This window comes from Typopeltis vanoorti, chromosome 8 (assembly GCF_054136105.1).
Source record: "Typopeltis vanoorti isolate ZY-2024b chromosome 8, IOZ_Tvanoo_1.0, whole genome shotgun sequence".
In the NCBI taxonomy this organism is placed as follows: Eukaryota; Metazoa; Arthropoda; class Arachnida; order Uropygi; family Thelyphonidae; genus Typopeltis; species Typopeltis vanoorti.
In genome coordinates this window covers 152201734-152217545 of record NC_143556.1, presented here as the reverse complement: position 1 = coordinate 152217545, position 15812 = coordinate 152201734, and the positions used below count along the sequence as shown (strand labels likewise).

At 35.3% G+C, this 15812-nt stretch overlaps 1 protein-coding gene across 1 annotated transcript in view; it reads right to left on the bottom strand.

Moving 5' to 3' along the window:
• Positions 1–15812, bottom strand: part of mask (multiple ankyrin repeats single KH domain) — an 823307-nt gene that overhangs the window by 383823 nt on the left and 423672 nt on the right. Inside the window, 1 exon segment of the mRNA XM_090396371.1 lies at positions 12244–12419. Within this exon segment, the coding sequence (XP_090252497.1) occupies positions 12244–12419 (176 nt within the window).

The following is a 15812-nucleotide window of genomic DNA, read 5'->3' as shown; positions in this document are numbered from 1 at the left end:
AATGGATCTGGCAACCTTTATTATACTATATACCAAGAATTGTCCACACACTTTAGCAATTTACAATTGATACCAGCAGGTGAACCCTAATATCAGGTATGTCCACCTTTGGCTTTGTTCACCTCCTGCACCCTTTGAGGGAGGCTTTCCACCAATGTGCAGCAGATACGAGGTGAAATTTGTCCCCATTCCACCATCAAAACAGCACTGAGTTCAGCTGTAGATTGAGGATGAGCTCCTCTGGACCTCAATTGCTGCTCCAATTCCTCCCACAGATGTTCATTAGGGTTGAGGTCAGAACTCTGTGCAGAACATGGGTGCCTTTAACACCCAGCTGTTTATACCATTCCATAACAGCTGCAGCTTTGTGGCATGGGACATTATCGTCTTGGTAGTAAGATGGGTCCATTCCATAAAAACTCCAGTGTAGGAAGCACCTGATTATATAGAATATCAAAGTGCTGAGCTTCCTTCAAGGAACCATGGACAACAATGTGCTTACCATGGTGTCCCACTCCAAACCAGCTGAATGCACTCCCCACCATTACTCCATCACTTTACTATGGGTACAATACATTATGGTCACATTCACCAGCCTGCCTCCACTCTGCCATCAGACTGGAAACAGATGAACCTTGATTCGTCACTCCAGAATACATTTTCCATTGGTCAGTTGTCAAGTTCACATGTTCTTTGCACAAGGCCAGACAAGCTGCCTTGTTAGTTGTTGTGATGTTCTGCTTGTGTGCTGCTGCTCTTCCGTCGAAACCCAGTAAATGAGAGTTCATTTCATTCAGTATTAGTGCTTACCATGGTGTTTCTGATGTTCTGGAACTTATCACAGATGGTCTGTGCTGATTGTAGTTGATTTCTGCATGCCACCCATTTTAACAACTTCCTGTCCCTGCGATTCATTTTCGCCAGCCACTCTAGTTGCTTTCCTGCACTAGTGATGATAGAACATCTCCATTTGTTAACATCACCAAGCGTTGATTCTGGATGCTCTAATTGAGCTGCAATCGCCTTGGTGGTATGTCCATACATGCGATTGACACCTACAATGACACCTCTTTCGAAGTCACTGAGTTCATGTTGAGTTGCCATTCTACCTGTATTCAACTGCTACGATGAAATACTGCTTCCTACTATCTGTACACCACAATCATTTCTAGATAGTGTATATTTGGAGTAAGACCAGATTAGATGGTCCAATGTTTCTTCTATCATTAGACTTTTTTTTAATAATATTAGCTACACACGTAAAAGTACTGTGTGCAAGTAATTTACTTTAATGTTGTTTCCACTGATTTTTATTACATTTGCAGTTATATCAGTTTTAGATTCATTACTATTTTGCCATAAGTTTTGGAAGAAATCTATCCAGGTTTTCTATATGATATTTTCTGTATGACCAACCTTAGCCAGCGAAGGTTGGTCGATTGGTAGATCCTATGCTACTAATGGCTCGCTAAAAGTTAAGCAGGTTTGAGCATAGTTAGTAGTTAGAAAGGGTCCTTCATTCGATGCTGTTGCCACATTCTCCCTCGATGAGTCTTTGGACTCCCTGGAGGTGTCACATAATAATAATAATTATTGTTATTTCAAGTTTCACTTTTTTCTTTTACCTCCGTATTCATATTCCTTACAATTCTGTATGTACTTGGTTTCTTCTTTGTAAGATCTCTTTCCAATTTTGCTATGAAGTTATCCCATTTTTCTCTATTCTTTTTTTCACTATTACTCTTTTGTATTTATAATTAATTTTTGTATCTAGTGATTTTGTGTTTATCCATTATTTATATGCTTCTTCCTTATCTATGATTACTGCTTTAATGTTTTCATCCTAGTTTCTTATTCCCTTTTCTCCTCTTCCATTTACATTTTGTTTCAAGGCATTCTGTTGCTGAATTTATTAATACATTTTTTAAATGATTCCATTCTATCTCTATATCATAATTTTCTCTTATTTCCTCTAGTTTTCCATTTATTCTTTGTGAATAAAGGTAGTTGATACTTTTATCATTCAAGAGTTGAACTCTAAAAGATTCCTGGTGATTTATCTTAGTACTGATTTGGTTAATTGTAAACAATCCTGGGGGTATTCTTAAATTTCCTTGTAAGAGATAATGATCAGATTCTGTTTCAATGCACTTCTAAATACTTGGCTATCTAGTATCATATTAGTTATTTTCCTATTAGCTATTATACAGTCTATTATACTTTTTAGGTTTCATATTTCCCAAATGAATGTAAGGCTATCTTTATGCTTGAAGAAAGTGTTAATAATTTTTAAGTTATTATATGCAGAAAAATCCCTAAGTCTGTATCCATTTTTATTGCATGTTGTTTCGCCATTTTGTATTTATAATTTTCACATGTTCCTATATTTGTACCTAGTGGATTGTACACTACTCTGGCCATTATGAATAGATAATCATTTAAAATCTGCCATTATGAATAGATAATCATTTGTATCTGTTTCTATTTTATTTTAATTTGCGAATCTCTGAATGGAAACACAGATAAGCAAAAAAATATTCCTCTAAGGCAGTGGTTCACAACCTTTTTCCACTTGTGTACTCCTTTTAAACCCATTTCTATAAATTGTACCCCTTGTTTTTAAAATAGCTGTTTTTAAATACTGACACCTTTGTTCAGTGCCTATGGAGGTTTTTCCGCCATTACTGATTATTTTTTGTGTACCTCTGAACAGTCCAGCATGTACCCCCCCCCCCCCCCGGGGGGGGGGGTATGCATACCACTGGTTGGGAATTGGTGGTATGCATAGGGAGAGGAATGTGACAAAGCAATTCTTTTAAGTCCACAATTATGTAACTATGAATAATTACAAAAAATGCAATTGACAATAATTTATTTAATACAACTAGCCTAGTTGTAAATGAATTTGACACTTTATATGCTTACACTAATCGATAAAACAAGAAAGTAATTTCTTGGCAAACTTAAATTAATTTGCAACCAAGTGAAAAAAAACTTCCTACATATATCTTTAATCCACAGAATTCTAATAATAAGGTAAGGCACTTTTTTTTTATTACTTGTATATGGCAAATATGTGACCTCTGCATTAATTCAACCTTGGTATCTTTTCTGGGTTTGCCTGCGACTGATGCCATTTTAATAATGTTTGCAAGCTTGGTGGTTGGTTTTTGCCTGACAGTGAGTAGAGGCACTGAACAGTTCATGAGTGAACCTTCTGAGCCGCTCAGTGAGATTTTGTGTGATCTTACATATCAGAGTTTTTGGAGAGGTACTCCTGCACTTTAATAGTACCTCAAGAAATGTTGAAACTAGTCCACCCGTTTTATAATGCATAGCATCATAAATGCCTGAAAGGATCTGCGCTTTGTATTACGAGATTCAATAGCAAATTGATGTGAAATCATTTAGTTTCTATATATAAGTAGCTAACTGTGAATTTATTTCACATGAAGGCTTTGTTTTATTTGATTACACTTGGATAAATAATAAAACAAGAATATAATTTCATAAAAATTATGGAAACAACTACTTATGTTAAAGTAAAACTTCAGTTTAATATAAACCTAAATAATCACTTGACATTTCGACCTTCACATTATGATCATCATCTGGAATATACAAATATATACAGAGAAACAAGCTGCACTACAATCTACATCACATACGGGCAACCCCCAGCTCGCTGGCCAGAACCGGCCCTCTACTTCTTTTGCTCCGGCCCTAATCTATTTCAGTAAAGTTTGTCTGATTCATGGTGGGAGAAAACATGGCGTGTTCTACTAACTCACATTAAGCTGACGTCATATGACTTGTGCAAAACACACTATGTTTTCTCCAACCAAGGTCTCTTTCTCACTTTGACTAGTAGCGTGTGTGAACGTGTTACAATGTGTCAGTTCGGTACTTGCGTTGGTGTTGTGCTTTGTTCAGTGCCTTCATTGATGTTATGTTCTGTTCGGTGCCTGCATTGATGTTATGTTCTGTTCGGTGCCTGCATTGATGTTATGTTCTGTTCGGTGCCTGCATTGATGTTGTGTTCTGTTCAGTGCCTGCTGTGTAGAAGACAGTTTTGTTTGACAGTTCTGAATATCGCTTATAAATTTGGAACAACGTCAGGGGTTATTGCAAAAAAAAAGAAAAAAAGAAAAGTAGATGCAGAGAATTGTCAATTTCAAGACAACTGGGCAGAGGATTATTATTTTATTCTGAATAAAGGTTTGCCTATATGTTTGCTGTGCAACGAATCCGTATCCGTCAACAAAGAATACAACTTGAAGAGACACTTTACTTCGAGATATGCAGATCACCCAAAAATTGATGGACAACTATGAAAAGATGAAATACAGAAGTTGAAGAACTTGGATACCCAGCAGCAAATGTTCAACAAGCAAAGAATTCAGCACCACAGCATTGTCAAAGCCAGCTTTGTGGTAAGCGAAAAAATCGCTATGCATTCTATGTCATTCGGTGAAGGAGAATTTATCAAAGAATGTCTGCTGGTTGTTGCAAGTATAATATGTCCTGAAAAGAAAAAAGACTTTGAGAATATTTGTTTGTCGAGACATACTGTTGTCCGATGGATGGTAATTATGGCTGATGATAGCAAAAAAAGTTTTAAAGAGAAGATTGCTAGACTGGAAGCATTTTCAATTGCTTTGGATGACAGGACTGATGCCTCCGATACAGCACAACTAGCAATATTTATTCGAGGAGTTTATGCGGATTTCAACATCACAGAAGAATTATTGGCGCTTTGTCCGTTAAAAGGAACAACTACCGGTGAAGATATATCTGAAACAGTCACAGTCTTTGAGAGATTTGGGCTTAAATGGAGTTCACTATCTGGCATATCCACTGATGGAGCCCCTGCAATGGTTGGGAACAGAAGGGATTTATTGGAATAGTTCATGAAAGAGCAATAGAAATACAGATCCATCTGGAAAATTTAACAAATTTTCACTGCATTATCCACCAACAAAATCTGTGTGCAAAATCGATTAAATTCACAAATTTTATGGAAGTTGTAGTAGCCAGTATTAACTTTATTAAGTCACGTACACTTAACCACCGCCAATTTAAGGAGTATTTGGCACCAGAATAATAATGTACCAGAAGAATTTGAGTAAGGAGGATGTCTAAAAATGGTAAAGTAACGGAATTTTCTTTTTTCATGGTGAATTGGATAGGAAGGTGTAGGCTATTTATCTGTTGCAGAAAGGTGGAAAGTTCATCTTCAGTATGTGACCAAATGGCAAAAACATCATCGACATAACGATATCAAAGAGATGGTTGAGGATGAATGGATGAAACGTAGTGTATTTGAATTGTTTCAAAAAATAGTTAGCCAAAGGTGGAGACAGAGGGCTACCCATGGCAGTACCTTCAACTTGTTTGTAGATCTTGTTTTTCGAACTAAAATAACCTGAATGGTTAACAAATTCGAAAATCTTTGCGATATCTGGAGGGTAATCTTCATATAATAATTTGACTGTGTCGGTTAATGTCTCTGTTTACCAATATTGCATTAACTGACATAGTCAAATGAAGTATCTAGAAGAGAAGGCAATCTGCTTAATAGATTGTTGAATACAAATGCCATTAAAAAAATTTCATAAGGGTACTGATGACTTAAGGTCTATAACTTCTCATGTGTGGGACTGATTGAAAAAACTCCATTCATCTGAATTGTCTGCAATTATCAAAAAATAGTAGATAATGTTTGTAATTAAATAAGAGTTACCCGTGTTTTATCTAAAGATCATGGTAATGTAGTTAATCCTGAAACAATATTATGGACTATTTTCACTCCAACTAATGTCTACGTAAACATTCTTCCTACTTTTAGCATGAATCCTACCCATGGAATGCTTCCATTTGCACAATATTAATACTAGTGTTACAATATTAATACTAGAGGTATTTCCCTACTGAGTGTTCCTGGCAAGATCTATGCAAGTATACTTGAGAAACGGTTGAGAAGAATTGTGGAAGAAAAGCTTGGTTAAGAACAAGCTGGATTCAGGTCAAATGAATCCAGCTTGTTCTTAACAAGCTGGATTCATTCAGAGGCTGTGAGGATCAGATCTTCACTTTACGACAAATAGTCGAAAAATCATGGGAATATAACAGAGATCTGTATTTAAGTTTTGTCGATTTGGAAAAGGCATATGACAAGGTGCCAAGAGAGAAGCTATTCAATACGCTTCAGTTATATGGTGTCAATGGGGCATTATATCAAGCAATACTTAGCCTTTATTTGAGTTGTAGGTCAGCAGTTAGAATTGAAGGAAGTACAGGAAGATGGTTTAATGTTAAATCTGGTGTGAGACAAGGATGTACATTATCCCCTCTGTTATTCATTATCTATATGGATCACATTATGAAGGAATGTGGTATTAAACCTGATATCAAAATTGGAGATGTTAATGTCAGCTCTTTGCTTTATGCAGATGATGTTATACTTCTAAATAAATCCGCTACAAGTCTGCAAGATTCTCTGACTAAATTGAATAGCTGTTGTAATAGATATGGTATGAAGGTCAGCAATAAAAAGACAAAGACAATGAAAATAGGCAGAATCATTGAAAATGTCAACTGTGTTGTGAATGGAGAACCTGTGGAACAAGTAAAACATTTCAGCTACTTAGGTACGATTTTTACTGAAGATGGTAAATTCAATATGGAAATAGACAATGGAATCAGCAAAGCTGGTATGATGGGAAGTCAATTGAATAAATTCATATGGAATAAGAAAGACATTAGTCGGAACACTAAATTAGCTGTATACAAGACAGTGTTCAAACCAGTTTTAACTTATGGATCTGAAAGCTGGGTCAGAAGTAAAACACTTGACCAAAGACTAGAGACCACAGATATAAGAGTCCTGAGAAAGATTAGAGGCATGAACAGATGGCATCAATGGCAATATCATATTAAAAATGAGGATATTTGGAAAGAACTTGACATTGTCAGCATCCAGGAATGCGTTAGCAGAGCTAATCTCAGGTGGTATGGTCACTTAAATAGAATGGGAGAGGAAAGATTAGCAAAACAAGTGTTCTCTGCCAGGTTGGCAGCAAAACGACCCAGAGGAAGACCAAGATATAGGTGGATTGATACGGTACAAAGTGCCTTAGACGATAGAAATGTAAGATCTGATAATGTTGGAGTCTTGACAAGTAACAGACTGATTTGGAGGAAAATTGTAGATAGGAAGTTAGTAATGATGTAATTTTTTCATGTAGTACTGTCATATCCTGTACACCCCTTGACGGTACATGGCAGGAATTTGATGATGATGATGATAATACTAGTGTATTAATATTGTGAAGGAATCAAGAGTTAGATAATTTTTCAGTAAGGAAATATTGCGAGTAGACATATTACTTACTATTATAATAACGGAATTAACTCCCGTAAAATATTCTTCATTTGTAGAATTTTTGTCTGAGAATCACAGGCATCATCAGTACAGGTACAGAAGCTATTAAACAATAACTGTTATATTCGTTTAATTAGCCTTTGTACCTATAATGATGATGCCTGTGATACTCAGTGAAAATTTTACAAATAAAGAATATTTTACACGAGTTAATTCTGTTATTATAATAGTAAGTAATAAGTTAGATAATTGAGAAAAACTGTTTCTAGAGATCAAATAAGGAAATCCTGAAACCACTTCTCACCTTCTGACACAGCATTTTGGTCTAAATGCCCAAATCTCAGCTTCTCTTTTTTGGAGCAATAAAGCTTTACAATGTAGGGAGAGGTGTCATCATAGAAGCTAGCAAGGAAAGAGCAGTAGTAGTTGGAAAGGGGAAAAAAATCCATTTGGAATGAAGATTTAGAGAATAAATCTGTGGATGTGCATGCTTTTTTTTTTTTTTTTTTTTTTTTTTTTTTTTTTTTTTTTTTTTTTAATGGTATTACATGGTGCTAGTGTAACATCAAAGTGGACTGCACTATTTTGTTATACTATGATCTGTATTCTATTTTTCGTACTTCCACTTATCATGAATGGTTGGCTGCCTTAACTCTATACTACTTAACTCAACTGCCATCATTTATTTAATTCTCTTATATCCTATTTCTCATGCTCTATAATCTGACAAATTTATTTGTTTATGACTGCATCAGTTAGACTATTGAGTGTGAGATTATAAGATCTTAAGCCAAAGATAAAGCAGATATCAGTCATATTCCCTGCTTATATTATTCTTACTTTAAACTAATCATGGCTTAAATAGAAATCATATAACTTCAATCTCATGCAGGTCTGAATTTTTTAGAATAGCGCATTGACAAAATCAGTCCAATGTGTTGTTCACAAATCATTTAATTAGGTCAAAAGGAATTATTTACAGAATGATTTACATATATGCACAATATCATTACAATATATTCCTTCTAATCTAACCTTAGTTCTAAGCTAATTCACAATCTACCGTAGCACTAACTGAATATAAGGCATACTTGGTTAAGCCTAATTCAACATTGATATACAATATCTCATAAACATACACACTTGACATACATTCTTGTTCCGTATTACAACTGTATACAGAACAATTCTTGTTCTGTACACAGTCTTTCACATTAACCTTTTGTTCACACGTAATTCTTCTTTTTGTCTTTCCTTCCACTTGCTGATTCGTTCCTGTTTTCCAGCTAAATTTCTTCCTTGTCCGACTTGTCCTATAGGACACTTAACATGGTAGTGGTGCATAGCCCTTTCTTTTGAGATGATCGACAATTATTTTTTCATGTGGTGACACACAGGTAGAAGATTCGGCACCCGTGACGCTTCTCTTTAGAATTCCTACAGTAAACCCAGCATGACAGTGGACTCGGGTAAGAGAAGGTTTAGAAAACCCCAAGACAAATGACACTTCTCTTTCAACTTCGGACAGTGAACTTGACAAGACAGGGACTCAGGTAAAGAGAAAGCTTAGAAAACACTCAGACAAAATTCCTCCCCAGGAATTTTGTCTGAGTGTTTTCATTATAACAGTCTTATACATTATAACAGTCATTATACATTATAACATGGCCTTTATAAGGCCATGACCTCCATTGTGCGCATGTGAGCGTCTCTCGAAAATGGTCACATACTGACCTTCGGACATGCTGATGTCCCTGTTCGCACATCTTTGGAATTCTCTATCCATGGCAATTATCGAATATTGGCCTTTGAACATGATGACATCATCTTTCGCGCATCTTTGGAAATTTGCATCTATGGCATTTATCAGACTTTTTCACTAATCTTAGCATTAGACTTAATGATTTAACATTACCTGATAGCCTTATATGATGATGTCATGCACCACATTAATTTAACAAAGGTTCAATATAAAATTTTTACAGAAAAGATTATTTTAGTCAAAAAAAAAAAAAATTAACATTACTCTAAGTATATTCTCCTAAACAAAAAACAACACGTAAAAATGAAAAGGATAAGTTACGAAGCCACATATCATGAGAGATTTTACACTGGTCTTGACAAAATTCATAAACAAGACATGCATTCCATAAATGTCTGTAATAGGCAGCAATAGTTGATCTAGCTACAGAAAGTCCTAAGTAACTTTCCAACCCCTTATCCTCTTTCACCAGTGATCTCCATATTGTGCAAAGAACACTCTGGATTTAAAAATAAACTATCAGAATGGTATTCTTCATCTATAGACTTATTATTAATGTAGAGCTGTTCACACATTTACTAGCATTCATTTAGAAGAAATTAGGGAACACTTTCTCAAAGATTTTTTACCAATATAGGACAGCTGTTTGATTTTGTTGCTAAATCAGGATATTTCACTTGCTGAAAGAAGTTTTACTAGAAAATAGAAAGTGCCACCTACTCTCAGGCTGACTAATTACTTCATGTAGCATTCTGAACAATAATCTTCTCTAAAGCATTTAGCCTACGCATTCAAGTATCGTCCTGCATCTGCACACCAAGACTTTCTTGCAAAGATCAATGCCATTCATCCAAGATTAGAGCGTACCTTAAAAATGGAAGATTTTCATTCTACGATTTTTCAAAAGAAAAAAAAAAAAAAACACGCTGGCTGGTATATTCAAGGTCAGTCACTATAGTATCGTTTGTGATAAATCTGGAAAACTAAAATATCATCCATCCCACTCACTCTTTACTATACAGATTTCTTGTTGAAATACAGTACATACATAAAATCCACTTTAGCACCTAACGGTTTCACTAGTCTCTCATTAACAAACCCATTACTATCAAAAGAAGTAGACTACCATAATGCCTTATATTAAAGGCATATTCAAAAGTATTTCTTCAAGATTAACTCAGGTCTGCTTGACTTCAAGGGTCCTTCAGCCTCTACAAGATTTTTCCTTTCCTAGTGTTCTGTGAAGGGCAGACTGACTTTTCCTGGTGTTCATCAGGTCAATTGTACCTAGTTTGGTCAATCTGGTAGATATGTAGGTGTTCCTCATGAAGAACATTAAATTCATTAATTTCCATTAGCTATATCTCGGTGAGATTAGAGCAGAACATGTTGTCACCTATAAACATAGCACTCTTTGAAAAATGGTAAAGAAAAAGGATGTTTACAAAAGGAAAGCTGTGAAATTTTACTGCACTGCCCAATCTCAATAGATCTGATCAGATGTAATGCTACTGCACACCTCAGTTAATGGATAAGCTACCTTGCTCCTCTTCCCCACACTGTTAAGACGTGAGTAAAATCAAACTATGGAGTTCTAAGTAAACTTACAATTTTACAGGTATTATTTCTGGGAAAATTCCTATGTTACTCCTCTAAGTAAACTATTACTTTTATGGCTACATAGCCTACTTTTGTTTAGGAGTGCCCCTTTTTGTCCACAATGTCATTGGCTTTTTACTCAAAACTTAGGGCATTACTGATATGTTATAAGGAACTCGAGGTTCGAAACCACGAGTTCCGAAGACGATGCACTGTCAAAACGACTCGCACCCCATTACTCCCAACCTGACCTTTTCCCATCAATCCTTCCTCTTCCCCAAAAAATAGTTTCTATTTTCAGATCCTTCTCTCACCTCTACCCAAGCTTAATAATAATATTAAACATATAAAAAACCTGGGTTTTTGCAAATAATTTCCCCACATTGCTTTACCCCACTATTCCCAACCCCTTCCTACAAAAGGTATGTCCAAATTTTCCTCCTATATTATTCTTCATATTTTGGTTTTTATAACACATCAATAATGCCCTAAATTTTGAGTAAAAAGCTAATGACATTGTGGAAAAAAGGGGAACTCCTAAACGAAAGTAGACTATATAGCCACAAAAGTAATAGTTACAATTTTACTTTCACAATTCCACTCTATGCTTTATGATATCTGTATATGCCTATTACATAGCAAAAATTCTAAAAAAAAATAATTTCTATTATTTCTTTTCAGTAGAAACTGCACTTCCTCCTCTTTCATTTCCTCTACTTCTGTCCTTTTGGAACAGTTCCAGCCCCCCCCGTCTTCCCCAAAGATTGCAACTCTTAGCTGTGCAAGTAAAATGTGAACAGATTCCTTTTTTTTTTCCCTTGTCCACAGACAGCACTAATGTGTGCTATAGGTCTTGTGGTATTTTGTGTTTGGATCAGGGAAAAAAAAAACTACGAAAAATAACACATAATTGAGATGATTGATAATGACATTATCGAGATGAAAATTAAGAAAAATTAAAGGTATGACAATATCAAGCAAAAGCTGGAACTCATAAATTAGAGAAAACTGTAAAATACTGCCAATAAGTGATTGGATCCAAAAAATGGAAAGAAGAATGGAAAAATCATACAGAAACAAGATAACAAATGAAAAAAAAAAAAAAAAAAAGTGTAGAACTAGATACCAAACCGAATGAGAAACAGAAGAAAACCAAGGATAAGATAGCAGGATGGTCTTTGAAAACTTAAGACCAGAAGCTTAATAGTAAGAAGTTGCCTTTTCATTGTTGCTATTCTTTTTACTTGTCCATTTTTTTAATTCTCCTTATGTTTATTTCATTTTACTCTTTTATATATATATATAAGTCTACTTTAAAAAAAATCCTTCAATAGATGTCTTCGTATTTTGCTATTCATCACACAAATATGTGCGATGAACAGCAAAATACGAATTTCCTTATGTGGAAATTAAGTAAATACAATAGAATGTTGCAGTGGAAAAATCTAAAAACTTATAGTTAAATGCAAGCTATCATTCACACTCTAGCTTTGCTTACCTGGACAGCAATAACTCAACAAACCGGTATTGACCTTTGTCTGCTGCAATGGTAAGGGCAGTATCCCTTGATGAAGGCACAGGAGGAGCATTGACATCAGCACCTTTGTCCAGCAACACTCGGCCCACTTCTACATATCCTCCAGAGGCAGCTTCCATGAGAGGCGTCAGACCAGTCTTAAAATTTGAACATTAAGAAAAATAAGCAAAAGGAACAAAGACAGAAATGAAAGATTCCAATCATTTTCAAAAGTTAAGATAATACAAAAGTAAGTGAAAACAATGCATTTGAATCAATTCTTCATTTAACAAAGATAATGAACTGGTGATACAAAAATGTTTCCACATATATTTTTACCTTAACTCATATTGCAAAAAAAAATTAATTTTGTCTAGTAATAAGTTTCAAATACTGTACTTGAACACAGTAATTAAAGAAAACTCCAATTATGCAGCCATGACATCTGGCCAGATGTCAAACACATCTTTCACATAACATACCCATAAGGAATGTTGAGGTTGTACTGAAGAGAGAGTCTTCAAGATGAGCATCTTGAAGTAGAAATTAGTGCAGGTGACAGGGCTTCCAATGGTTCCTTCAACCTATCTGTAGAATTAGTTTCTGCAGATAAAATTGCCCGAGTGCATGAAAACGTCAAACAGTTCAACTATGTATGGAGGGAACTACTGATAAAATTTGGAAGGTATCATCCAGAGGTATATGGAAAATAAGGACTGGATGTCAAAACTGACAATGATGTCTGAAGGGTTATATATTTGTCAATAATTCTAATGTATTTTTCACATAGACTAGTATGTGGCCTGTACAAGAGCTTAAAAGATGAATAGGAATTTCGCTAGGCAAAGGAGGGGTTCTTCAAACTCGATCTTCAATTTTTTTTTATGGTGTCTTCATCTCAACTGATCATTTTGTATTAGTAAGGATTTAAGTCTGTTGATTTGGCTTTGGTTGGATTCTAAGTAATCTAGAAAGTGGTCTGATCATGTAATAGCAGGGAAATTTTTCTGTTGTACTCAGTGCTGTGCAAGATTACTACAGTTATTCCTTTAAATGCTTTAGTTAGTTAAGGTGAATTGGTTATGTCTCTAGGGATTTAGGGTCTTGATTTCAGCTAGAGAAAAGTTGGTGAGTGGGGAAGAGGGTGGGGGGGTTAGCTATGAATACCAATCTTATATTGACCAAGATAAACCTGAAAAATCTGACCTTACCATGAAGTGGCCACTAACTACAATAGCCTCTAGTCAAATACGCTCCTTTTACATCAGTGCGGGTTGAAATTTCGACAGTTATTTAATGACTTCTTTTTTTGGGGGGGGGGGGGGGGGATCACAAGAACGCCTGTGGCCATGTAGCACCAGAACACAACTAATATGTAAGCAGCATACATAGGTCTAAAACCTATTTATAAAAATCAAAATAATAATCATAAATGAAACATTTCTTAAAAGTATACTAGGTAATCAAAAGGAAATGTGGCATAAAAGGAGCGTACAAACTCAAATGTGAAAGATGGGTATAAAACAGATGTAAAAGGTATAAAAAATATAAAATTCAGAAAACATATAAAAACCAGGTTTTTAAAATAATATTTTACAATAAATTAAAATATTAAATATATAATTTATATGAGATAGTAAAAGATTAACTCTGTGCAAGAAATTTAAAACCCAAGTTCAAAGCCGATGAGTCTGACACAATCTGCCTGAGAGTGTAAGGCTCAGTCAAGTCCTTAAATAATAAGTGGGCTCATTGGTGAAATGAGGACAGCTGATTAAAATATGATCAACAGTTTGGTGTCACAAAACTCAGGCATAAGCATATCATCACTCCTCAATTGAAAGGAGTGCACAAGATGACGAAACATATATGGAACTGAGGAAGAACAACTTCCTCTGATTGAGCCCTGTGGAGGCTACACTATGTAATTAAATTTTGGACTTAATTTGATACAGAATTTTATTAGTCTCTCTCTATTCCAAGATGATCACCACTGGGATAAAAGCTTGTCCCTGATAATCTACCAGTCATTAGCATATGGTGCCTACAGATGGTAAATGTTTGAGAAATGAGCTGACCTAACTGCAGTATCTGTATCCTTGTTTCCCATGATGACAACATGTCTTGGAATTCAACAGAAGCATACATCTTAGTGTAGCTTCCATAACTGAAAAAGGTGATGTAGACTCACTGATTCTATTTGTAGCTTCCCGAAGAAAATTTTGTGAGCCTAAATATATTATGTACATTGATGGCACTGTAATCTGATGTATTTAATGCAAAACACTATGGCATACAACTCAGCAGTGACATAGTTACACTCCAGTTCAGACATAATTTTGTCTGGAAAAATAGCAGAAGATCCATTAGGTCCGATTTTGGGTTGTCTGTAGAGACAGACACAAAATCAGAGTATTCATTTCTATGAACTTCTAACAGCTGCTGATAAACAACAAGATGGGTGGAAAAATTTGGTAGACTGCTGAAAAGAAAAGGTACAAGCTGGTAAGTAAGATTGCCACACTACATCTTGCAGTGGAACTTTCATCTGCAAGCCAAAGGGTTTTATTACAGTTTCTTGAATATTTTAAGTATTCTACTATCAGGAACAAAAAACAGTTGGTCCCATGGTGTGGTTAGGCAGGGATTTTAATTTTGTTGCATGTAACAGAGACATTTGTTGGTGTAAAAGTGACAAAGATGGTGTGTTTACCTCATTGTACAGACTGGGAATAGGTGATGTGTGAAACACTTCAGCAGTAAGTTTGAAGGCTTGATGGTGAACAAGGCCTAGAAATTGCAGTGTACTTTTCCTGGAAGAAATAGACATTGGGCCAATAATGAAGTTTTGATTTCATGAAAAGAAGGAAATAGCTGTCGCATTCCAATGGATGGAATACAGGGTGCATAGAATGTTCATTGCTTTACACGTTGTATCTTAACTAACATACATGAGGGAGGAAATTGAATTTGCTATCAAATAAGAGTCCAAAAACTTAGCTTATAGAACAACTGATATTAATGACTGTCCTGGTCTGAGTTCTTGGTCAGGATGAAGACCATGTCTACAGAAAATTGCACTCAAACCGGTGCTGTGAAAATCTGAACCCATATGCAATTGCCCATTTTGAGACTTGAACAATGGCTTGCTGTAGATGTCTTTCTATGACACTACATGAATATTACATGTTCATATTATGTGAATGACAAAAGATGGTTAAGTCCTTCACACAGTGGACATTTACTGTTAGAGAAAGCTGTTCTGTTATAATGTTGACCCTAATTACAAAATGCATGACACTTGAAAACTGAAACCTTGTGGAACTCCATCCAATTGGTTTATTGGTTCAATAGTGGACAATTCCCAATCAGAATCAGAAGATTCGGTTAAATAAGAACTTCTTGATTAAAAAAGTGGGAGATTCTCTCTAAGAACAAAATTATATAAGTCTCAGTATTCCAAATCTCCAAACAGTGCCACATACTTTATCCATATCAATGAAAACCGATACTAGAGGTAATGGATGCCTCCAGGCAAACTAGTAAGTAAT